The sequence below is a fragment of the Sander lucioperca genome, chromosome 13, assembly GCF_008315115.2.
Source record: "Sander lucioperca isolate FBNREF2018 chromosome 13, SLUC_FBN_1.2, whole genome shotgun sequence".
NCBI lineage: Eukaryota > Metazoa > Chordata > Actinopteri > Perciformes > Percidae > Sander > Sander lucioperca.
The window spans coordinates 13,940,688-13,965,672 of record NC_050185.1 but is presented as its reverse complement, the minus strand read 5'-3'; the positions used below and the strand labels follow the sequence as shown (position 1 = coordinate 13,965,672).

The window sequence follows — 24,985 nt, the reverse complement described above, 5'->3', positions numbered from 1 at the left end:
AATAATAATTGTTGGCATGATTTTATAATACTATTTTAATTCGCAACATAAATGTGGCACAGTGAATCCGTTGGGATTAAATGTATATGTGGATGGCTACCTTAGTGACAGCGTTAAGCCTATGATCAGTGGGGATTTATATTTGCTAATAATATGTTGGATTCATGTAAAGACTTTTTAAATTTTGAAAAAAATTCCAAAAATTAACAATAACTTCAAGGCCCCCCAGCAGTGACTCTGACGACCCCCTAGGGGTCCCGGACCCCCTGTTGAAGATCTCTGCCATAGACTGTTAAAATAACTTAATAACATTGGTGGTGTTTAACACAGCCAGCAGGAGGCACCAATGTTCAGAGCTGCTGGTGGATGAGCCGGATGTTGACTAGTGATGCCTGGATGCGGACAGACCACCACGCTGCTGAAGGAATGGACGCCTTCGAGTTGTTTCGGAAACTCGGAGCTGGAGCAAAATTTGACCTGAAGAAGTTTGGTCAAGACGCCGCTCGGTTTAAGGTAAAGGGGACATGTGTAGCTGGTGATATGCCGGACGAAAATTAGTGTTTGATAACAGAACGAGCCACGGTTTGATATATTTTGGCTAACCCTGATTTGTACCAGAAAATGTGCTGCAATGCTTGTTTTTTGGATATATATATATTTTTTTACATTTCTGGAGGTTGGGTGCTTTAAAGTCGCATTATTTGGTGAGTGGTTGGACAATATGTCACACAAGTGTATTATACACTGATAGCGAATGTACCCGTGTCTTATTTTACAGGTTGCCAGATCTCACGGAGGGGAAGCGTCTTTAGATGCTCTCTCTGCGATCGATTACTTTGGAACAGGAAGAACCAGTGGATCCGAGAGCAGTTCAGTAGCACTGGAGGAGGAGAAGGATGATGGTGATGATGATGATGATGATGGAGAGGAATATGAGGTGGGAAGTGAAAGTGGAGATTCTGGTGTAGGAGGCAAAAGGAAGCAAAGGGAGAAAGACGTGAGGACGAAAAAGAAAAAGAAGAAAAGCAACAAGGTGGAGGTGGAAGGTAAAAACATGCGTCGGTTCGGTTTGCTGCTGACCAATTTAGGCATAAACAACTGTTTTATCAGCTGACTGTGGTTATTTCCAGATGTTTTTAATATGCATATCCTGGGTGATACATGTACAAAAACAGGTAAAAAATGAAATTTATGTCAATTTGTCAATGTGTAATGTCTGAATTGTGTGGTGTAGGGAGACAGAAAGTGGACCTGGTAAAACAGTTGAAATACAGAAATGTATCTGCATTGTACTGTTACAAAAAATTAGACCATAAATCAGTTACGTCGTTTAGTAATAAAAAATGGCCAAAATTCTGTGGGCCCAGCTTCTAAAATGTGAAGATTTGTGATGGGTATTTTTTACTTTAAAAATATATATATTTTATACTTAACAATTTCATTGAGTAATCTCGAAAATAATTGGTTGATATGTCAATAATAATAAAAAATATAATTAGTTTCAGCCCTAGTGTGATGTGCCATATTGAACCACAAAGTGTTGGAGAGACAGAAAGTTGGCTGCTAAACATTATAAAAAATGACTAGTGCGTTTGTGTCTGTTTATGAATATCGACTATTCTTAATATAGCAATTCCAGGTTTGGGGTCCGATGATGATGTGTAATGACAGATGATATACATTTGTCAACTCTCAGAGATTTTGCCATACTGTTTATAGAGAGGTAGTTGTACCATCTCTGTATTTGTCCATTGTGGCCAATGTTTAAGATCATTTACATTTAAAACAAGCGTTATGTAGCTGTCCAGGGTTAGAGACTCACTGCTGTTTGCTGTCTTCTGTCTGACTGAAGCTGGTGGTGGAGCACTGAAAGACGTGGAGGGAAGCGGCATCACCTGGACCTCCGCATTGGACAGAAAGATTCAAAACCTGCCGAGTGACGGGAAGGAGAAATCCTCGCTGAAGAGGCTGAAGCATCTTCATCAGGAAAAGGTCCTCATACATGCACAACTCACAGCACAGGAAAATTATAAAGATATTGTTTATGATTCTGACAAATGAAATGTGTACTCTTACTCTTCCCTCTATCCTGTGTAAAATCCCTTTCTCTCTTTGTTTTTAGGTGAATCGTATTCGCTCTCAACACCGTATAAATGTGCACGGCTGCGATGTACCCAACCCTGTGTGCACATTTGAGGAGCTCCAGTCCGAGTATCGTCTCAACCCACGTGTCCTTCAGAACCTCAAAGACGCAGGGCTGAACTCCCCGACGCCAGTACAGATGCAGGCGATACCGCTCATGATGCATGTGAGTACGCGCACGCATATACACACACGCACGCACGCACGCACACACGCGCGCACAGACGTTGGTTATGTGAGGATTTCCATGTGTCTGGTTTCTCTGTCAGGGTCGGGAGCTCCTGGCCTGCGCTCCCACAGGATCAGGAAAGACTTTGGCTTTCTGTCTCCCGCTGCTCGCCCACCTGCAGCAGCCGGCCAACCTGGGCTTCAGAGCTGTGGTCATCTCCCCGACCAGAGAACTGGCCAACCAGGTACACAACACAAACACTGTCCAGATTTTTATATCATGATATCGGCATATTTATTCATATAAAGGAAGGAGATGTGAAGACATTAGCTTCCAGGTTTTAATCCCTATTGAATAAAGTGGGAGTTCCAGCTACTGCTTAAGTTTTTTTTTTTGGTTAAATAATCATAGACACATTTGCATGCATCTTCAGTCTGTTTTGTTGTGTTGTGTTTAGACCTACAGAGAGCTGCTCCGCCTGTCGGAGGGAGTAGGATTTAGAGTTCACATCATGGACAAAGCCTCTCTGGCAGCCAAGAAATATGGACCACAGTCAAACAAAAAATACGGTAAGACATGGAAAATGTCTTCATAGACAAATTAATATCTGAAATCTGAATTGCCTTTACCTCACGGTTTACCTCCTACATTTCTGTGCAGATATACTCGTCAGTACTCCAAACAGACTCGTCTTCCTTCTCAAGCAGGATCCTCCAGCTCTCGACCTCAGCAGGTAACACTGAATTTGCTGCTCTCTGAAAGAGTTTTTTGTTAAAGGTGCCCCGTAAAGGTTTCTTGCAAACTGACAACTGACAAACTGTTGTTTTTTGTTGTTTTTTTTAAAGTAAAAAATGTCATAGTATATTATGTCACAAAAATCATAGTATTGTATGTCATAAAGTCATTGTATAATATGCCAAAGTTAAAAAAAAAAAGAAATAAAACAAATGGAAGGCAGTTGTGAGAGATATGGGGAAAACAAGTTCCCTTAAGATTCTTTAATCATCACAGTTGTACCCTCCACACTTGACCTGATTAGAGTAATATTCAGACTATTGAAAGGATCAATTTTACTTTATATGTTTGCTTAATGGAAGTCCGTTGGATGATTTTGCAACTTACTGATTTTTCATACGTGCAGTATATCTTTCATATGGATAAAGTAATATAATTAGCTAAACAATTTTGTATTTTTAAAATGGTACCTTGTTATGCCTTACTTTGGTGTGGGAAAAGTAAAAAAAAGTTTAAACTCACTGAGAGCAACTCATCTTTCAACCACTAGCATGGAATGCTATTAATCCGTTTTAAAGCTTATGATGGTTCACTCTTAGAAGAATAAAAACCTCAATCTGAAGTGAACAAAAAAAATAGTCAATCTGAAGCAAATCTGGCTACCAGATAGGTAGCCAGATTTGCTTCAGATTGACTATTTTTCATAAACAAACAAACAAACAAACAAAAACAAAAAACAATACATGGTGTACATATGCAGTGCCATATCTGCATAAGTTATGTTTCCATTCACTGTTACTTACCAAAACTCCATTGTGTGAATCCTTGAGGTCTAACAAATGTGTTGAATACATTTTGCGTCCCCATAAAACATTTGCAAACCTACAGTGTTTACATGCATGTTTACTAGCTTGCATTCGTTGGCAGCATTGTATATCGTCACCCATGTGCGCGTGCACTAGTGAAATAAAACGTTTGGACCAACTCAAAAATAAATAGTTCCATATGGTAGAGATGACAGGTCAAAAACTCCACAGGTTACCTTTTAATGGTAGGGTCCTGAAGCCTGTACCATGTTTAATTTAGTCTGTTTATCTTAATTGATTGTGTGGATTCTTTTTCCCACAAGACAACAAAGGATATACTTTTTATTCCCAATTATCACAGTGATCTCAGTTTTCTTTGCTGCAGTGATGGAGTAAGCATCGCTTTAATCTGGCTTTGTGGTACAGGCTCCAGGTGCTCCACAGGTTGAGACGCATACCATATAATCACAACATCCATTGTTTGATTCCGACGGGGGACCTTTTGTTGCATGACATGACTCACTCTCTCTCTCTCTCTCTCTCTCTCTCTCTCTCTCTCTCTCTCTCTCTCTCTCTCTCTCTCTCTCTCCCCCCTCCTGTCTTCACTGTCAAAAAAATGGGAGATTGATTGTTGTTTTTTGTTGGTGTTCAGTGTGGAGTGGCTGGTTGTCGATGAGTCCGATAAGCTGTTTGAGGGCGGTAAGACAGGCTTCAGGGAGCAGCTCGCCGCAGTCTTTCTGGCCTGTTCTGGTTCAAAGGTGCGCAGGGCTTTCTTCAGCGCCACCTGCACGCCAGATGTAGAGCAGTGGTGCCGTCTGAACCTAGACAACCTGGTGTCTGTCAACATTGGACACAGGTAATTGTCTACTTGTAGAACTCCATACTTTGATGGATTTATAAAATCTTGTTCTCACATTAGAAAAATGAATTTATCATCATCTCAGAAATACAGCAGTCGACTCTGTGGAACAGGATCTGCTGTTTGTTGGGACGGAGAACGGCAAACTGGTGGCCATGAGAGATATCATCAAAAAAGTAAGGACACTCCAGAGAGGTTACTTTTCAAGCTTGTAAATAATTGAGTTTGTTTAATAAATGTATTAATACGAGCTCTATTTCTGTACATGTGGATGTCCTCGCCATTTTCAGGGTTTCCTGCCTCCCATGCTGGTGTTTGTGCAGTCTATAGACCGAGCACGGGAGCTTTTCCACGAGTTGGTGTACGAAGGCATCAATGTAGACGTGATCCATGCAGACCGCACGCAGCAGCAGGTACGCACTTAATACACTGTGTTATGGGTCCTCTCTGTGTCACTGAAGTGCAACCTTGTATTCACCCTCCTCCTTTCTGTTTCAGAGAGACAACGTAGTGAACAGTTTCCGGTCTGGTAAAATTTGGGTGTTGATCTGCACGGCTCTGCTCGCCAGAGGAATCGACTTTAAAGGAGTCAACCTCGTGCTGAACTACGACTTCCCCACCAGCTCTGTGGAGTACATCCACCGAATTGGTTAGTTTTTTATATATAATCAATAATTTTATAATAAGATAATCCTATATTGGGCTAAAACCGTTACCTGATTAGTTAGTGGACTTGAATGTGATTCTGTGTCTCAGATGGCCGCCCACTAAGAGTCAGGTTCTGTCCGAGGTTTCTGCCTGTTAAAAGGAAGTTTTTCCTCTCAACTGTTGCACCAAATGCTTGCCCTTGGGTGGAATTGTTGCGTCTCTGTAAATTATAGTGTGGTCTAGACCTACTCTGAAGTGTCCCAAATAACTTCTGTTATGATTTGACAAAAAGAAATTGACTAAATAACATTGAATGAATGAATAAATCATTTTGATAACGGTGAATAATTATTTATTACGTAAAAAGTCCAAACATTCACTAGGAACAGCTTCACAAACTTGAAGATGTGCTTGTTTTGTTCATTTGATATCATTGTGAATTTTTTATGTTTTGAAAAAGTTTGGCGGAATCTGGCAGCTTGTGTTGGGCATGTGTCACTATGGTATATTTTACAAACAAAATGATTAATCGAATAATAACAAAAAAGCTTAATCAATTACATACATTGTTAGTTGCAGCCCTACTCCTGTGTTGTCTCCTGTCAGGTATTTCTCATCTTTCTCTCCCTGTCTGCTCATTTTCCCCCTCATATATCATTCTGTTTGCTGCTCCTCAGGTCGGACTGGTAGAGCTGGACATCAGGGGAAGGCCATCACCTTCTTCACAGAAAATGACAAGCCACTGCTGCGCAGGTATGTGGATACAAAGTGCAAACTAATTTTCCTTATATATATATATATATATATATAAAATATAAAATATATATATATATAAAATATATATTTATATATATATATATATATAAAATATATATTTATATATATATAAAATATATATTTATATATATATAAAATATATAAAATATATATTTATATATATAAAAAATATATATTTATATATAAAATATATATTTAAGAGAGAGAGAGAGAGAGAGAGAGAGAGAGAGAGAGAGAGAGAGAGGACTCGGGTAGAGCGGGCGCACATATACTGAGAGGGTTTATGCCTCGACGCAGAGGTCCAGGGTTTGAATCCAACCTGACGATTTCCTGCATGTCTTCCCCCCTCTCTCTCCCCTTTCTCACCTAGCTGTCCTGTCAAAAAAAAAAAAAAATCTTAAAAAAACAAAACAAACGGTTATCAGATGTATAGGTGCAGGACAAAAGCAGCATACAAAGCTAAAAAGTGAGGGAGTCTGGGCGCTTAGTAGTGCAAGCTCCCAAAATTTGAAGTGTTCTACAATTTACTCTTATGATATTTATCTTTACATGTCTTTCTAACAGCATCGCCAACGTCATAAAACAAGCTGGCTGTCCTGTACCCGACTACATGATTGGCTTCAAGAAGATACACAGGTAAAGCAGATGGATGACGATATTGAAGTTTCACAATAACCAACACATTCAAAGACATCTTTGCTCTTTTCTTTCTTGCTAAATCGATTTTTACCAAGTTTTGGTAAAATGGTTGTAAAAGTCCATCTGTATTTGTCTGTTTAGCAAAGTGAAGCGGAGACTTGAGAAGAAACCTCCCACGAGAAGCACCATCTGCACAACCCCTCGCTTCTTAATGAAGAAAAAAGGCAAAGCTCCAAATAAAGGACAGAAAGGAGAGAAGCAGGCAGCGGGCGGTAAGCAGAAAGAAGAAAATGGATCTCAAACCGCAGTACAGAAGCAGAAAGGAGAAAAGACGACAAAAGGACAGGAGCTGAAGAGAAGAAATAAAACACAGAAAGAAGGGGGAAGAGAAAAACACAAGAAGGCGTCTCAGAAGACGGGATCGAATTCCTCTGGGGCCAAGTTAAAAAAGTAAGGAAGGTGGGTGTGTATGTGGGTGTGGGTGTGTGTGTGGGTGGTTTTCTGTATATTTAATTTACAAAAACTGTCATGTATTGATGTATGATTATGCAATCAACATCAATCTGCAATCAACAGCAATTGTTAGCAAATGTTGCTAACATAAAGTAACTAGATCTGTTTTATGCCATAAAAGGTGACTTTATATCTGACAGTGTGCTTCAGAGATATGACATGACACGATTTTCTTTTCTTTTTCAACTCTGTCCACCAGGAAAAAGGGGAAGAAAAATAAGCCACAAGAGCAATAGATGAGAGTGGTACAAGTAGACTGATATGAAGATGGACGTGGATTTTAATTTTGTTTCTTCTGTCTGATTTACTTACTTGCTTATTTTCACACGTGCTTTGTATTATCAGAGTATGAAATAAACTGTTTATATATATATATATATATATACGTGTTTACATTTCTTCATTTGCTCACCTGCAACTTGTGACATTGACTGAACATTTTAACAAACAATCTTCAAGAGAAATGAAGGCTTTAATTAGTGATGAATTTTTACGTTCAACTGACAAGCTTGACTCATGTAGTTTGCTTAATGGAAGTCAGTTGGATGATTTTGCAACTTACTGATTTTTCATACGTGCAGTATATCTATCATATGGATAAAGTAATATAATTAGCTAAACAATTTTGTATTTTTAAAATGGTACCTTGTTATGCCTTACTTTGGTGTGGGAAAAGTAAAAAAAAGTTTAAGCTGAGAGCAACTCATCTTTCAACCACTAGCATGGAATGCTATTAATCTGTTTTTAAAGCTTATGATGGTTCACTCTTAGAAGAATAAAAACCTGGTGGCAATCTGAAGTGAACAAAGCTATCTGGTAGCCAGATTTGCTTCAGATTGACTATTTTTCACTAACGAACAAACAAAAAAACAATACATGGTGTACATATGCAGTGCCATATCTAACAAAGAATAACAAATGTAAGCTTTCACTGCCTTCTTGTTTTAACATCATCACGTGCTGTTATATTATTATTCATGTACAAAAAAAGGTAGCCCCGCCACCAAAAACAAAAGATTATCACTCCAAATTTGATTGATATACAGATAGTTTAACAAAGAGTTTATTGGGCCTCATCCATAGACCGTAAAAATAAGGCCTCATCTGCAGTGAGGGTGGATTCCAGACAGAGCATAGATGTATGAGACAGAGGACCTTTCTTAAGTCTCGCGATACATCGGCTGTGAGATCTCGCCCATGCATTATACTGCAGGAAACCCCGTTCAGTCTTCCTTTCTCAACATGGCACCGAAGGTGAAGAAGGAAGGTTTGTCAATCTAATCATTTTGAATGAATAATTCGTATAATTCACGATTATATCGCCTTTAAGGTCCATTAGATGAGACCGAAATTTAAGGATAAACTGACAGTGGTTTAAGTAATCTCAGGATATTGCTGTCAACTGTCTAAATATGTAGATAACGCACATCGTCTTTCCTACATGTATGCCAGAACGTGATGCTAAGCTAATATAAGCATGTCACCAAAACCGTGTGTCTGTCTATCGTTACATCTATTACTCTGTCCTGATTACTTCCTAAGCTGCAGTTTATTATGACCGCGTTTTAGCTAGGCCATGTCTTAGTAGCGCTTGGTATATAATAGGTTGGTAGATTGGTTATTTTAGTTATGTTCGCACTTGCTGCACCTCAGCGGTGCTGTTTCATTAGCTAACGTTACACGTGATAGTTAACAGCCAAGTTGCAGTTGTATTGCAGGAAAACAAACCGATGTCTAACATCTTGGCCATTTTCGTTAGTTGGAGATAACCGTGGTTCTGTAACGTAGCTAAGAATAAGAGGTGCGGTCTTAAGTTCATATATTCATTAGCTAACGTTAATCACTTGTATCTTCATGCCACAATCACACAACATATCCGAGGCAGTGAATTGAAACTGTCACTAGCTATATAGCTAACGTTATATATATATGGAAATAGAGGTGTGTATGTATTGGTTGCCAGTATTTAATTTTTACACTTATTTGTCCAGGAAAATGTGCTTTAGTGGTCCGATTACGTTACACCACTGAACGTTAGTCAACTGTACGTTAGCTTCATACAGAAGTAAAGATTGTTTTAATGTCTCAGCTTGTCAGTGTAAATGTAGCTTTACTCCGTGACACGTCTTAAAGGGAATATCAAACTCTAGTCAGCTAAAACCTAGTCTAAGGTCTCATTTTAGTGAGTACAACACATCAAATACTTGAGACTTGATGATGCTGTTTTCAACCAATCCAAGTGTCTTTTGGCTTATTACCAAATTACAAACTGCATGAACAGCTGATCAAAAGTCTAACAAATGGTATTTCTCTATTTAAGCTGTCCCTGCCAAGACTGAGGCCAAGTCAAAGGCTCTGAAGGCCAAAAAGGCTGTGCTCAAGGGTGTACACAGCCAGAGGAAGAAGAAAATCAGGACTTCTCCTACCTTCCGTCGCCCTAAAACTCTTCGTCTGCGCAGGCAGCCCAAGTATCCCCGCAAGAGTGCTCCTCGCAGGAACAAGTGAGTTACAGTGACTGCATGCTGCTGCAAAATGCAGGGATTAAACCTGGTGCATATGATGGTAAAAGCGATCAAAGTATGAAAAAGCATGATTCCAGCTTTATAAACTACTGATGCACCTGACTTTGACTATTTTGTTTTACATTAGAACAATCAGCAAAGGCACATTTTTGTAGGTTTTGTGAAATACTTGGTAGATATTAACAGGTCTGTTTTGAAAATTGTGATGCTTTGGTGTTTTTTTTTTTTTTTTGGCCTAATTTATATCTTTTCTGAAGGTTGGATCACTATGCCATCATCAAGTTCCCCTTGACAACAGAGTCCGCCATGAAGAAGATTGAGGACAACAACACACTTGTGTTTATTGTGGACGTCAAGGCAAACAAACACCAGATTAAACACGCTGTCAAGAAGCTGTACGACATCGACGTCGCCAAAGTCAACACACTCATCAGGTAGAAATCTTAACCCACGCAGAGCTTAACATTTCATGTTGTCCGGGTGAAATACTGGGTAAACGACTTTGTACACTCCTTTTTAATATACTGTTCCTAATTCAAGCCAGAACATCGATCAGTGGTATATTGACTCTGTAATTACATTTGTTTAAAGTTTGTGTTGTTGGACTCAGTTTTAGTGGGTGATTCCAAACATATGACGTATTAAACATAATTTGCGGTTATAATATTGGTCCAAAATGTGGTCACCATAGGTCCTCAAACAACTTCGAGTCTCCCATTGTAAATATAAAATTGATGGTATAGAGCTTACTTTCCACCTTCCTTTCGTTGTTCAGGCCCGACGGTGAGAAGAAGGCGTACGTTCGTCTCGCACCAGATTACGATGCGCTGGATGTTGCTAACAAGGTGAGTCTTCAATCAACAGGGTAAAATGGGCTTTTGAAAGCTAGTTCAACATAATGGGTTGTATTAACTTTCAGAAGTTGTCAATCCTGTGCAAGTGATGTAAACTTTTATTATATCTGAATGTCCATGATGCATTCAAAGGAACCACTGATGCCAGATTGCAGGTACAGATGTATTCACTCTGTTGATGAACAGTGTAATTAATGTCCTGTTCTTTTCTACAGATTGGCATCATCTAAACTGTGGCAGAAGAGACTTGTGGAAGAATAAATATTTGTATAAACTACAACTGATTCAGTGTCCTTGTGTTTGTGAGTTGTCTTTACACATGGGCGCATACAGTGAATGAGGTTTTACATGCTTTTACCACCACGGTCACTGAGTTATTTATATTTTTCAGAATGAAACATTTGTCAGCTTTTAGTTCAGTTTTGGTATTTTTTTTAAAGGAGTAGGGAGACTGTTGGTGCTCTATGTAAGAAATTGCGCACAACATTCTCTAAGAACCTTTTCATTAATGTAATATTAAGATGTACCATGCATCAAAGTGAGTGTTAGTAGCAAACTAGGAATTAACTTTAAAAAACAAACAAGGAATTAAGCGTAGTTTGTGTTTGGCTTTTGTATGTATGATTGACCAATTAAGGCTTATTTTTTCTGTCCTGCACTGAAAGGTTGACAATCAAGTTGTGATGCTCTGGTGACCAGAAGCTAGTAAGTTTGACATGTAATCAAACTTATACTATTCTATAGTGTTGGCATCTTGTGTTACTGTTGTATTTTTGGTTTTCTATCTTGTAGTGGTTTTAAGGCGAAGGGGCAAACCTTACTAATGTTATGTCTACTACATACTGCTAAAAGGTAACTGTTACATTGGACTTTGTGAAAAAGCATGCTTAGAGTGGAAGATAGAGCACATGGTTCCAGGTTTATTATTGTTCCCTACATTCACTGAATAACAAAGTGCAGAATACTAAACTGACAGCTGTCAATGTTGCCAATTTCTGTTTGAAAGCTCAGGGGAAATGCAGGACTTGTATCACCAAATGTTACTGACCAGTCTGAAAAAAGGGACTAGTACATGTAAACTTCAACTTAGGACAGAATAGATCCATGTTTTATTTAAAATAGGAAAAACAATAGCTGTAGTTACATTGGAGAGGGTACACAGCAATGCACTAAAGTCTGTTCAGTTTAAAAGTTGGGTGGTACAGAAAGAAAATGCCTTACATTTACACTTGGTAAAGCAGTTAAAGTGATTAGAATTTTTAAACTGCAAACAGAAGTCTTGCAGTAAAGATGAGCTGGTAAAGTTCCTGTGGGTTTAGTTTTTAGTTATTTGTTTTTTTTAAATTCAGTCATCGCGGGGTCAACTTGTGACCAGTTATCTTAACTTTCTTAAGTTGAGACTTCTAACCCTAGTGATTAGTTTTACAGAATCATGAAACACCTCAGGTCACAAAGTCCTTTGTAGCAGCTTCTGTAATCATTGCTGTAGTTGCCATTACTCAACACACTAAAGGCATAATGACTGATGATTGATGCATCTGAATAAAAAAAAATTTAAACAAACTGATTTACTGCAGGGCTGCAGTTATAATACAATCTTATGTCATTCAAATTAAATTGTTTTACATTTGTAGAGAGTTGAGATGAATGAGTAACAATGGAACACAGTTCATTGGATTAAACATTGATTATATTTGTTATACTTTTTCCATATTGTGGTATTAACTGATAACATGATATGTATACAGTATGATACTGGTTTCAAAAATATCCCCTAGCCTTAGTAATAAATGCCAGCAGAAGTGTTAAGATTAAATCAAGATATTAAACAGTCTTGTACCAGGCCTGCACAATTCGGGGGGAAAATATGAATCGCGATTTCTTTAGCTTAGAATTGATATCACGATTTTTTTCCAACGAAGTGTAATGTTTATTGCACACATGAACCATGATAAATAATAAAGTACCAAACAGATTTGTTTTGGCACCTATAGCACACTGTGCATCACCACAAGCCTGTAAACATAGAGGCTTCAATGAATAAAGAAAATAAAGTACACACTGGCCATTTAAGTACAGTAAGCTACCTGAAATAGTGACATAACACAGTGAACTAAATATGGCCCTGATACAGGCTCTCTGAACATGTCTTAACATAATTAAAACATGTCGATGTCAAATGCTTTCAATAAATTGGAGGGGAACATTTTTTTTTTTAAATTAAATCGGGAACGGGTGAATCGAGACCGCGATTTTATAACGATTTATCGTGCAGGCCTATCTTGTACTGAACATTACAACTGACTTTTCAGTCTTTTTTTCAGACTTTTCAGTTTAACTTTTCAGTTCTGTCTGTCAGCGGTTTGTTTAGATTATGGAGAAACCAGAGGACTGTACTACGAAGCAAGATTTGGCGTTAACGAGGTAACTTCAGGTTCAACCCAGGGTTTTGTGTATCACGACGGTGGATCACTTGTTACCAGGTTAAATCGCCGTGGTAACTTATGCTGAACACCTAACCTGGTCGGGAGCAGGTTATGTTGGAGATTAGAGATCAACCGATGTAAAAGCACCGTCTACTGACCAATCAATACTCGATTGATTGGTCAGTAGACGACCAGGTGGAGCTTGGTGCGCGGAGAAAGAGGTGCACTCAGAAAAGTTCAAACATTTAGAGACCGACAACCCCGTTAACATTCCCTGATGGGTATTTTTATGAAAGATATAGATTTTCAGCGGATGGAATTGCGTATCTTTGTCGGCTTGTTGAGCCGTGTGTTGCCAATGCGCACAGCGGTTTGAATTATGTTTTAATATATTGTATTTGCTCTCACGATCGCTTACCACTGCCAGGGTTGCAACTGAAATAATAGGCTAAAGCAACGGCAGTTTATGGAAAGCACAAGTGTAATTATGGTCAGATCTAGTGCCTGACTGATGGGGAAGTGGTATTGATAAGCGTTGTGATTTACACATAACGGCGTCGGCTATTTTTTTGCCAGCTTTCCTCCTGTTTTAGGAAGCATCGACTGTATTGCGTTTTGCCTGTAATACCGTGTCTGTGTTCTTCATATTTATGTAGAATTATAATTTGCTCTTCTTATATACAATATGCGTCTCTGGTAGATGTTTGCGATTGGTTGTGCTGTGCAAACACCACCTCTCTTATGTGAACGCGCGCGTCGCTGGATTGGGAAACCCTGGGTTGATTGAACTAGTTGTTAACCACCGTCGTGACAGAGCTTATGCGGGACCGTGGTTGTTAGGGTTAGTGAAGCCGGGTAACCGAAAGAAATCCAGGGCATGTTGATCTTGAGTAGTAGTACAGGCCTCTGGTGACATCTTGAATGTATCTTGGGATTAAACTTGGACAGATAAATCACATAGGGGCAAAAAAAAAGATGCAAAACAACCCTCCCGCACTTTCCAATAAATAAAAATGTATGTCATATTGCTTACATTCTACACAAATACCATTCCTGGTTATGAGAGGAAGGTTCGGACCGTGCCTTTAACCAGGCCTCTGCAGATTGGGCACTTTCGCAGTGATGGTGCACATTCTTTGCACACCACCAGGTGTCCACATGGGATGAAGACGATGTTGACTTCTTTATCCATACAAACCTTGCAGGTACGCTCCTCCTGCAGGCGCCGCAGCTGCTCCTCCATGGGGAGGTCTGCAAAGAAAAAAAAAAAGATTGCCATTTATTTTCCATCTTCCAACGTGTTGGTCTACATTTTTGCTTGTCTTATTTGTCAATCTTTAGATGGTGACAAATGACCCACAGTATTCAAACAGGTTACATTACTGGTAATCTCTAAATTAAAATCGCTCCAAACTATTAATGGCTATACCGGCAGTTCATGCAGAAAATACTGCATTACAAACCCGACAAAGAAATTGTTTCATGTAACATTTACATTTGGGAATTTCACATCATGGGGTTGAAATTAAGTTTAGATTTTAGAAAGTGCTTCACAGTTAAAACAATTAAGCACAAAACATTCAATTGGCATGATAGTAAATCCTGCCTAAGGCTCAGGTGTGTCTTTATACCTGAAAGATCTTGGCTTGGTGATGCAGCTTCGTTTGATTGGGCTGAAAATGTGAAAGACAACATGTAGTTAGCTCAGGCTTAGGTTAATAAACAATATACTCTAAATAAGAGCTATCTTATGCTAATTCTTTAGGGCTTTCAGGACGGAACAACATGCTTTGTGCTGTGGATGCCGTCTGGACTTAAGCAAACCACTAAGCTCCAGTTCAAACAGTATTATTGGTTTCAAGTTTGGTCCAGGTTGATGGTTTCTGTACACGTTTATCTGAGTACACACTGAACCTTTAGTAGCCAAATATATCAAATGTGTTTTAAGTGCAATCAGAAAATCTGTGGTGCGGTGGGACAGACGTACCCATGAGATCTCTGAGCAAGTGTACGTCGTTTTTCTGGATCCAGTTGCGGAAGACCTCGGCTGCAGCGTTTCCCTTGTTGAGGACTAGCTCTATCAGCCTGGCAGTTTGCTGCTGAGGTGACGTCTGAGCCTTAAGACCGCTATACTCCTCGGTAGCTGCAGGTTAACAGGGAAGTTACTTACAATCGAGAGGTTTCTGACCTCTAGATGCTACAGCTGCATCATCACTCCAGTTATTCTTAAATGAATGAATAATGAATAATCACTTGTCAGTCATGATTATTAATTTTGATGAGCATCTATACTGAATGATTATTATTAACCACTGAACTACAGTGTACATTTTTAACAAAATGAAATAAATGAATATACTGAAAATTACACCGACTGCTTGTTACAACATGCATCCCGAACAGGCTCATGGGAAAACTCTTTATTTAATTAAATAAACCCAGAACCATTAATCATTTAGTTACCTCATTGCATTTTTTTTCTACACTTGTAATTTTCAGTTATGATCAGAAGTAGTTCAATCTCATAGCTGTTGAAACACTAAATCCTGCACCCCAAAGCAACTAATGACCTGTCATTTCTACTAGTAGAGTAAGAAAACATTTAAAAGATGTGCTAACAGATATTCAAATCTCACAACACAGAAAGAAAAGAGAAACTTACATAACATATTTTGCTCTCTTAAATGCTCCAGCACTGGCTCCACACTCTTCAGACGCTGGATCAACGCTGCCTGGTGTCTCTTCACAAAAGTGAAACCATCTGAAACAAAAGACGAACATAAAAGAAATGTATTCAAATGTCCACTGGCCTGAGAGCAGCGGATAGCACAGCTAACACTGGTATTCATGGTTGTTCATTTTCATACACAATACACCGCAGAGACCTCCATATTTTCACCGCCAACTGTACCTGATGCCATAGCCTCCGCCAGCATCTCTCGCTCCTCCTCCCTTTTCTGGTCCTCGGCACTCAGCAGGTCTAAAACCAGCTCCTGGACTGTCCTGTAGTTCTCTCCGCTGGTCAGGATCTTGCTCTGGACTGTTTGCTTGACTAGACTACGCTCAAAGCCCATCTCTAAAGCCGACTTAATCACAGGGGTGTTCATCATGACAGCGTCCTCGGATCGCTCCTCTCCTGGACCGAGGTGAACCACTGAGAAAGAGAGGGTAGAAATGTCAGGCTGGGTGATATGACTTCCTAACTTGTTATCCTATTCAGAAAAGTTTCCATCTGCGACTCTTTAAACCCTTTTATGTTGTATAATTACATTTCAATAAACTCCATTTAGACTGGGAAACTACAAATAATTTCAAACTCACCAGGTGGATCCACAAACTCTCTGGAGCTGCTGTCTCCGTTTGTTAAAAGCTTTTGGTGAGAAAACAGAAAAATAAGCATTTTTTATCTAAATGACTTGTTCTATGCCAAATACAGTATTTGAACCACTAACATTTCTATGCTGCTCTCTACTGACCTGCTCAAACAGCCGAGGGAAGCGAGCCTGGATCTGGTGAACAAACTCTTGTCCCTTCTCCTGGAGCAAATATTCACATCTGCAATTAACCAGAGGTACAAGAATACAAACGTTTATACTTTTACTACAGTACAAAGGGCTCTGACACATTTTGACACAAAATAAAAAAAAAAATAAAAAATCAACAATGAAACAAAACGGCATTTACCGAGGAAACCATTTAGCATGTTCCACCCAAGGATCATCTCCGGACTCCCAGCATCGCAGGCCTCCATCGCAGCAGAAACACTTGACATCATCGTTACGACCTTTAGGGAAAACAAAGAGCTTTCAGTGTGACTTGATGTTTTAGGGGGGGTTCATAAAAAGAGAAAAATAAAGATAACTTAACTGATAACTAGTAATCTGAATACAGGTCCATTTTTCATCTTTCAGTTCCTCTTTTGCTTGAAACTTTTGGTAGTAAACGGACCACATTTGAATGCTATATTTAGTATTAACATGAGGTCATGCTTATAACCAGGTGTTCCTCAAAAGATTTCTATCAGGACTTTCCAGCTCAAATGAAAAACTGGACACATACTGATACTGAAAAATACCTGTCTGCAGTGGACACCCCCCAAACAGAAGGAAAAAACACCCTCTTACTGGTATTAAAACTGTTAATTGCAACAACAAAAAAAGGGAAAATAAATAATTTCATTTTCACTTTTCAGCTGCACCTTATGAGTCAATTCTGTGTAAGACTTTTAGGGCCTTTTAAATGACAGCTTTAAGATTTCAATTTAAGTATTATTTTTGTTTTAGAAAAAATATAAATACCACCTTTGCCCTCTACAAGTATTTGCTATAAAACAGGATATTAGACTTTTGGGGGCTTTAGCTTTTGTTTTGGTCCTAAAATGCATGTAAGGGAAGGGGCAAATGTTTTTTTCTGAATTAATATATGCGAGAGAAAAAAAATCAGTTTTTAATAAAATCAAAGCCAAATAAAAGATTTTTTTCTGTCTCCTTATTATCACTATACAAAGTTGATATTGAAGACATGGACCCAGATTATCTTTCATTGGGAGTTTTGGCCACCAGATAAAGTTCAGTATTCACCGTCCTTCTAGCTGCTACATGCTTCTCCTCATCAGGTCACTGTCTGATAAGGAAAAGCTCCGATAAGCTTGTCTCTTTGTTATTGTCCGTACCTACATAGTAGAAGCCAGCTTTAGCCAACTGGTCAGGCCTGACAGGGATACGAGACGGCCAGTTGACAAAAGTGAGCAGCCTCTCATCGCTCTGCTGCATGGCAGGGTTGGACACATTACTGAGGGTTGGGGCTCCTGAAGACAGTTGAGAAGTTACTCCTCCAGATGCAGATACGGCAGCTCCGGCCAGCGACACGTTGTCAGCTCTGTCCCCCCGCACAAAGCGACAGTTTGGATAATGCCTCTGGTGCTCAGATACAGCTCTGTCACCTGGCTCCCAGTTACTCAACTGCAAATACAAACAAAAACTTCAGTCATTGAAAGCAACATCAAGAAATTACCACACCTGATTGGTTCTACCTGTGGTTGTAAGGTGGATGTACTTTAATCTGATACCCACTTCTGATGATAATCAATCCAGTCTAAATTAATAGGAACTCTAAAATATGTGTTTTTGAATGTGACTGAGAAGAGGGCACAGAGTTGGTTAGCTTGGTCTCTCAAGACCCTCTGAATCACCCTGAGTTACAGCCCAGAGATAATTACACTGCACCCTGTGTACTCACACATGTAAACATACTTCCTGAGTGCAGCCCGGTTTGTGTCCCTGTGATAATACACACCTGTCCTCCACAGCTGAAGCAGGCCACTCGGTCGCCTTGACCCAGGTAGTAGAAGCCCGCCTTGGCAAGCTCAGCAGGAGTTATGATGGAGACCGTCCAGGGATGAAAGGAGTCCAGGCGGTCCTGCTCTCTGCGCATACTGGGGTTGTGACATGTTGGTCTCTGGTGGGACATGTCCTCAACACCACGAGAGCTGAGTGGGCTGGAGGGTGGAGCAGTAAAGCCCATATTTAGGTAGCCAACTGGCTCTTCCCCTTGGCTTACTGTCGGGTTAGGAGCAGCTGGGCCTGGACCAGAAATCTAGAAGTAAAAGACGCAAAATATTACGAATTTACTCAGGTAGTTCAATGCTACTAGAAAGACAACTACAGAAGTCAAATAATTTTATATAAAAGCACTTTGGAGTATACTCGTTGCTCTCTGATATGTCAATTACAGATTCTGTCCTCAAAAACAAAACTATGTCATTAACTATTTTTAAGCTATGATTTTCCAAGATATAGGGGTTAACTTTCTTCTATAAAATATATCTCTTATTTTTAAGAAACTTGTAGTGATCTTACTGGTATGGCTGGGGCAATGCGGAGTGGGGAGAAGGCAGAGTGAGAGGAGGAGAGCAGGTTGGCTGTAGATGGGAGGCTCTGGATGAAGGAGCAGGAAGGAGAAAGTTGTCTGTGTTTCTCTGTTGGACAGTCTCCGGCCTGCCAACCCTCTGCTGTCACGTTACACCTGAAACACTGCACTCGGTCGCCCACACCGGTGTAGAACCAACCTGCCCTTGCCAGACTTCGCTCTGTGACTACCGAAGCTGGGAATCGAGCAAAGGTGGAAATGCGGAAGAGCTCTGGGGATGAAAACGACATCATACTGACACATTTCCTTGAGATTGGAACATATCAGAAGGTTAGATACAAAAAAAATCTTAAATATATATCTGATGAAGAGAATAAAAGAGACTGGTACCTGAAGAGTTATCATATTGTAGGTCAGGTGGAGGCCCACTGCGACACAACCCCATTAAAAATGGGTTGTTTTTGAGTTGAACAAGAGTTTCCATTTTTGAATTTAAGTTTAGAAATATGAAGGCAAAAGAGATGTCCTTCAAAGGGAGAGGGGTTTGAGACAACCCATGGTCTCGCTTTCTCACACCGATACACTCACTCAAACTGCAACTGAAATTAGTACCGTAATATAGATCAAGGGGCAGAGGGGGTGGGGGGTTATCTCAAATCAAAAAAGAGAAACAGTAAAGAGACCGTAAAAAAGAAAGTGAGGTTTTGCTAAGTGTGAAACTCAGTGCAGAAGAAACAAAACTACCAGTCCAGCATCCACCGTCACACAGTATTGGACACAAACTGCATGAGATGCCCATTCCCTACATACAGTATAGCCTATACTTTACACCTGGATCCATTTTACCTGTACCTAGTAGAGAGTACTACCTCTGAACATTGAACTGCTGAAACGTCAATGTTTCTTCTTCAGTTGTATTCACATTGGATGTAAATTCAACAAAACACATCCTGTGCAGTAAAAAAAAAAAAAAGGATGGGCTATTTTAAAAAGTAATTTAAATGCAATCCTCACATCAATAATCATATTACTACACTGAGGTCAGATCACCCAGGATCAGTACACACTTTATTATCTTGTATATTTAGCACAGACATATCTAACCATTCAAACTTAAACTTGTGCTATGTGATTATGTGTACCAACATTAGAAATTAAATAAATGTCTCAAGCGTGCACACACACAGACACACAGACCAAGGGATATGTGCTCTCAAACCCCTCCCCCCATCTTAGACATCCCTTTTGTAGGTGTTTAAGCCGCCATAATTGATTACCAGAAACCCAATATAAAAAATAAAATCCTTCTTTGGCAAGGATAATGGACGCTCCTCTTTAGTTTAATGATAGCAGGACCTGTAGAAATATAGGGGGAAAAACAAAGACAGAAAAATGTTGAATTGTGTTCATGTAGGTCTAGAAATAGGTTATTTTTCTAACTCATAGTCCTTTGTCCATAGAACCATTAGCCAGGTTCATCACTCCAATTAGCAATGTTTAAATCTATATAGCCTAACTTTATTTTCAATTATACTCAAAATTCAAAAGGATAATAAATACGGAAAGACACTTAATGGCTACATTCATATAATGGTGAAGAGTACATGATTTGAATATTTCACTAAAGATAACAGGTCAATTAGTTTTAACACAGTGCCAAAAAAAAAAGATAGTTTATTTGTTTTGCTGTCAAATACTTTAAAATCTAACTCTAATGCCACATATGTAAAAATGAAAGTGAGAACACATTTTTGGAAGTGGCTATGGCTTCAACAAACAATTTCCTAGGACCCAAGGTGGCATGGTTGCTTGTTTTGTCGGACCAATAGTCCAACAACTTTAGATAATCAAGTAATAATTATATAAAACAGAAAAGGAGCACATTATCACATTTGAGAGTACAGAAACATAGATTGTTTGGCAATTTTGCTTTATAAATAACTAAAATGATTAATCAATTACAGGGGTTCTCCTGTGATTTAGTATTGCATTCCCATAAAGTTGAGGGAAGTCACAGGAGACAGATTTTAAAGAGAATGGTCAAAATTTAAGCAACAGAGGCTGAGATATCCTGATCACTGGATCTTTCCCATAATGCAACAAATAGCTTTATTTTGTTTGAATCCCTGTGCCTGGTAAATGCCCACATCTTTCATTACGTCATGCCATCTGTTTGTAATGCAGAATTTCTGTTATAATTTTTAGTCTCCAAGCCCAAGCCGAGATAACCCAGATGACACCGTCAGGGTTATTTTCTCAGACTTTATAAAGCTTTTCCAGAGCCACGGACGACATTAGCTATTAGAGATGTTCCGATCAGTATCGGGAAGTACTGGAGTTAATGCACCGATCCGATACCACGTAATAAAGCCCTAAAGAAAATCTACGTTAAAGTAGTTTATTTATGTTCTTTTTCCGTTATAACTAACTGTCAAACTGAATAATAAAAGAAAGTTCTGGGGCGTTCATTGTTTGTGTTTGTTCATGTTTCACAAAGAGTTTAACTTGAGCCAGGCCATACAACAAAGAAGATAGAAATCATATCACATCCATACAGGGATAGTAGTATACAGTTGTTAAAACATAATAAAATATATGACACACTGGTATCGGATCAGTACTCGGTATCGGCCGATACCCAAGTTCAGGTATCAGAATCGGTATCGGGAAGCAAAAAATGGTATCGGACCATCTCTATTAGCTATACAACTATTTACACAGGCTTGTAGTACTCTTTATGACAAGTGAACTGACTTTAATGTAGAAAATCAGTGGAGTGTCCCTTTGACAGAGCTGCCAATCAATGTCCTGTTGATCGACCAATTGATTATTTAGCTAAATTAATCCTTTCGTAAGTAAAGGTGGTAAGGCTATGACCAACTGGTGAATTACACATTTAACTTAAGCCTTTCATAGGAAAGATAGTCTATATCCACGACGTTCCACTTCCAGGATTGCTCCGTTGCTGCAGGAAATTCCGCCGGATGCATGTCTTTTCGCCGATGTCCATTTCTTTCCGCTTTCTTTGTGTTTGTGGAAATTTAAACTCCGGTGGATTTATGAGGACTATGGTTAATTGCTCCACAGATCTCTGCAGGGTAAATCCAGACAGCTAGCTAGACTATCTGTCCAATCTGAGTTTTCTGTTGCACGACTAAAACACCCTCTGAATGTACATGTTCCACCAAAACAAGTTCCTTCCCGAGGCTATTTTGCAGCGGCTCAGTGCACAGTTTAGCACCGCCCACGGCGATTGTGATTGGTTTAAAGAAATGCCAATGAAACACAGCATGTTTTTTTCCATGCCGGAATGCTGCGTGGACTCACCAGACCCTCCTCTGCAGCAGCGGTGGAGGAAGGTCTGGCAAAGCGCGACTATAGGAAAGATAACTAATATTTGTTTTAACGCTACATTACTGGTATTTTCTTCCAGCAGGATGTGCTAGGTACTTTCCTCAACTTGTAATGAGGTTACAGGTATGGTTACAGGGTATTTTTTCCCAGGATGGCGAAGGCATGTCCCACCCTACTCTGCCTCTGATTGGCTTACCCTAACCCTAACTAATCCCACTCCTTTTGCCTAAACCTAACCAGAGAGGTTCTTTGACCTAACCAAAGAGTCTTTATACCAGGTGTCTTCAACGTTTTCTAAGCCAAGGACCCCTTAACTAAAAGAGAAACAGAGCAGGGACCCCCTACTAAATATAATGTATAAAATTAAGTTGCATATTAAACTGGGCCTACAATAACGTGTAGGGCGGCCTAAAGCCTTTATATTTTTGCATAGAACCAAGCTATTAAAACAATAATTGTTGGCATGGTTTTATAAATCATATGTTAATGTTAAACATACATGTGGCACAAGAATTTAAGGATTAACTGTACCTGTGGATGGCTTTCGTATGAAAAAAAAAATTGGCTTTCAGGGTTCCAGACATTTCCTGTTTTAGCTGTGGTTATGTTGTGGTTAATTTCTGCTTTAGCTAACGTTAGCTATGTCGTTGACTGTTTAGGAGGGATTAGATTTATTTGAAATTCATTTCGACAGTTAAACATTCATTAAAACATACAGTTAGCTAACAGTTGCCGAATTATGTTATAACGCCCCACAGAAACCATGACAAGATTAACAGACATTAGCTTGCTAACGGTAGCGGCTGCTAATAACCATAACGTTATATCTATGGCTAACAACTGTCAGACTTTACTCCGCGTTCCTGTTTCTTAATCTGTGCAGCAGCACTAAGAAAGGAAAATAAAACTGTGTGGATTAAGTGACGCAAACACACGAGACATACATAAGACAGCAAGTCCTTTCCAGTCCTATGACATACTCACCGTTTCGCAGTCGGTACGGAAAGTCCCGGAGGTTGTCGTCATACACCACCCGCCTCTTTGTGCTTCCGGTTATCGGTGAAATGAAAATGGAACAGAAAAAAACCCACAGGTAAATCCCTGAGTCCCAGCAGAGTGCTATGAGGTTAAAAAGTCCCGATTGTCAGGTATTTTACATAACATACATAAATCAATAATCAGCACGATAGGTGCCAGGAATGCTTTTGTTGTTACACCATCTACTGGAAAACTGGGACCTTATTGCAAACACTAAGGAAGCAATGTAATAGGCTAATTAATTAAACCCCGAAACTTTTTATTTTGTCACAATTGCTCTAAAAACTACCTTATTTTCTACCTTATTTTGGACCGGTCCTGCTGGATTTATATATATATAGTATATATTTTACATGTGGCTTCTGTGATCATCAAATCAATGTTATTTACTTACACTATATAAAAATAAATCAAAACCTCCATTTGTTGCTGCAAATCATCCAGCAACCTGCAGAAAGCTGTAATACTTCAATTTATGAATAAACAAATCTGAAACCTGTATATGAACAGATACTAATTACCTACAAACATTAATATCACATACAGAAGAATACTCATAGCCTACATATCTTTTACTTAAGTAAAAGCAACAACGCTGTGTAAACATACTCTGTTACTGTAAAGTAAAAGTCTTACATTCAAGATTTGACTTGAGTAAAAGTACATAAGTATTAACAGCAAAATGTAGGTTACTTAAATTAGGCTATTAAAGTGAAAGTACTTGTTGCGCAGAATTATCCCTTTCAGGGAGTTATATTATTATTATAATATATGAAATTATTGAAATATTATTACAGATTCAGATTACAGTATCATATTTTATAAACTGATCATATGTTTTTTTTGTAAAATCTAAATCTGTGGACTAGTAACTCCAGCTGTCAGAAAATGTAGTGGAGTAAACCGTACAATATTCCCCTCTGACATGTTGTAAAGTGGAAGTATAAAGTAGCATTAAACTGAACTACTCAAGTAAAGCTAACATAAAACAAAAATGTACACTAAGTACAGTACTTGAGTAAATTTACTAACTTTTCACCACTGTACATTTATATCAACTATGTATTTGAGGGCACATACAAAAGTAAAAATGTACATTAAAAATTTGGATATTTTTGATATATTACAAACAAAGCTAACACTGATCATATTTATATAAACTACATATGAAATTGTCTTTACTATAGCAACAAAACTAATATTCTTTCAAAGTCAAAAACCTAGGATATCCAAGATTATCAAAGTTAAAATATAATAAAGTACAATAGTACAAAGAATATTCTCATAAGACAAAATACTTACGTATTGTGGAAGACGAGTCAGATGGTTAGACTAATGAGTCAGGTCATTCCAATGGGTTAGTCTAGTTGTACTTCCCCTGACTTCCTTCCTGCAATAAACACTCCCCTATGACAAATCAGCAAGCATATAGGGGAGTGTTTTTTTGTTTTAGGGGAGTGCATTTTAGTGACCTTTCTGATCTGGGTGGGTGTCAAAAATTGTCCCAGCCTACCTCTCTTTATGTCAAGTACCTGTTATTTCTTCAGAAGTGTCCCCCCCCCTCCCCCCCGGTTGATTTTCAGATAATTTTCCATCATTGAGTGCTTAAAAAAACTTTTTTTTTTTTTATGACAT

At 38.9% G+C, this 24,985-nt stretch overlaps 3 protein-coding genes and 1 non-coding gene across 6 annotated transcripts; 3 read left to right on the top strand and 1 right to left on the bottom strand.

Moving 5' to 3' along the window:
• Nucleotides 1–342: 342 nt before the first annotated feature.
• ddx52 (DEAD (Asp-Glu-Ala-Asp) box polypeptide 52) lies at nt 343–7,661 on the top strand. Of its 2 annotated transcripts, none has more exons than XM_031320414.2 (15): nt 343–513; nt 779–1,046; nt 1,853–1,992; nt 2,123–2,308; nt 2,412–2,555; nt 2,769–2,880; nt 2,972–3,044; nt 4,505–4,708; nt 4,797–4,887; nt 5,002–5,124; nt 5,210–5,360; nt 6,037–6,112; nt 6,701–6,772; nt 6,917–7,225; nt 7,488–7,661. In XM_031320414.2, the coding sequence occupies exons 1-15, from the start codon at nt 367–369 to the stop codon at nt 7,522–7,524; spliced, it is 2,133 nt and encodes a 710-aa protein (XP_031176274.1). In that variant the 5' UTR covers nt 343–366; the 3' UTR covers nt 7,525–7,661. The 2 variants fall into 2 exon arrangements, with proteins under 2 accessions (XP_031176274.1, XP_031176275.1); XM_031320415.2 differs by having other exon boundaries at nt 6,917–7,234.
• A 766-nt stretch (nt 7,662–8,427) lies between these two features.
• rpl23a (ribosomal protein L23a) lies at nt 8,428–10,944 on the top strand. The gene is made up of 5 exons (XM_031320018.2): nt 8,428–8,555; nt 9,609–9,789; nt 10,068–10,244; nt 10,586–10,655; nt 10,880–10,944. The coding sequence occupies exons 1-5, from the start codon at nt 8,486–8,488 to the stop codon at nt 10,892–10,894; spliced, it is 513 nt and encodes a 170-aa protein (XP_031175878.1). The 5' UTR covers nt 8,428–8,485; the 3' UTR covers nt 10,895–10,944.
• Nucleotides 9,838–9,909, top strand: LOC116065051. The gene has a single exon (XR_004108654.1). It is a non-coding gene; the product is annotated as a small nucleolar RNA Z17 (small nucleolar RNA).
• A 2,073-nt stretch (nt 10,945–13,017) lies between the features above and the next one.
• Nucleotides 13,018–24,728, bottom strand: birc2 (baculoviral IAP repeat containing 2). Of its 2 annotated transcripts, XM_031320017.2 has the most exons (15): nt 24,653–24,728; nt 23,297–23,358; nt 19,349–20,314; nt 18,949–19,229; nt 18,386–18,685; nt 17,763–18,051; nt 16,775–16,874; nt 16,567–16,645; nt 16,412–16,460; nt 16,002–16,244; nt 15,753–15,851; nt 15,078–15,233; nt 14,722–14,763; nt 14,000–14,341; nt 13,018–13,051 (listed from the first exon to the last, which is right to left on the bottom strand). In XM_031320017.2, the coding sequence occupies exons 3-14, from the start codon at nt 19,440–19,442 to the stop codon at nt 14,148–14,150; spliced, it is 1,926 nt and encodes a 641-aa protein (XP_031175877.1). In that variant the 5' UTR covers nt 19,443–20,314; nt 23,297–23,358; nt 24,653–24,728; the 3' UTR covers nt 13,018–13,051; nt 14,000–14,147. The 2 variants fall into 2 exon arrangements, with proteins under 2 accessions (XP_031175877.1, XP_035864492.1); XM_036008599.1 differs by lacking the exon at nt 24,653–24,728 and having other exon boundaries at nt 23,297–23,400.
• Nucleotides 24,729–24,985: the final 257 nt, after the last annotated feature.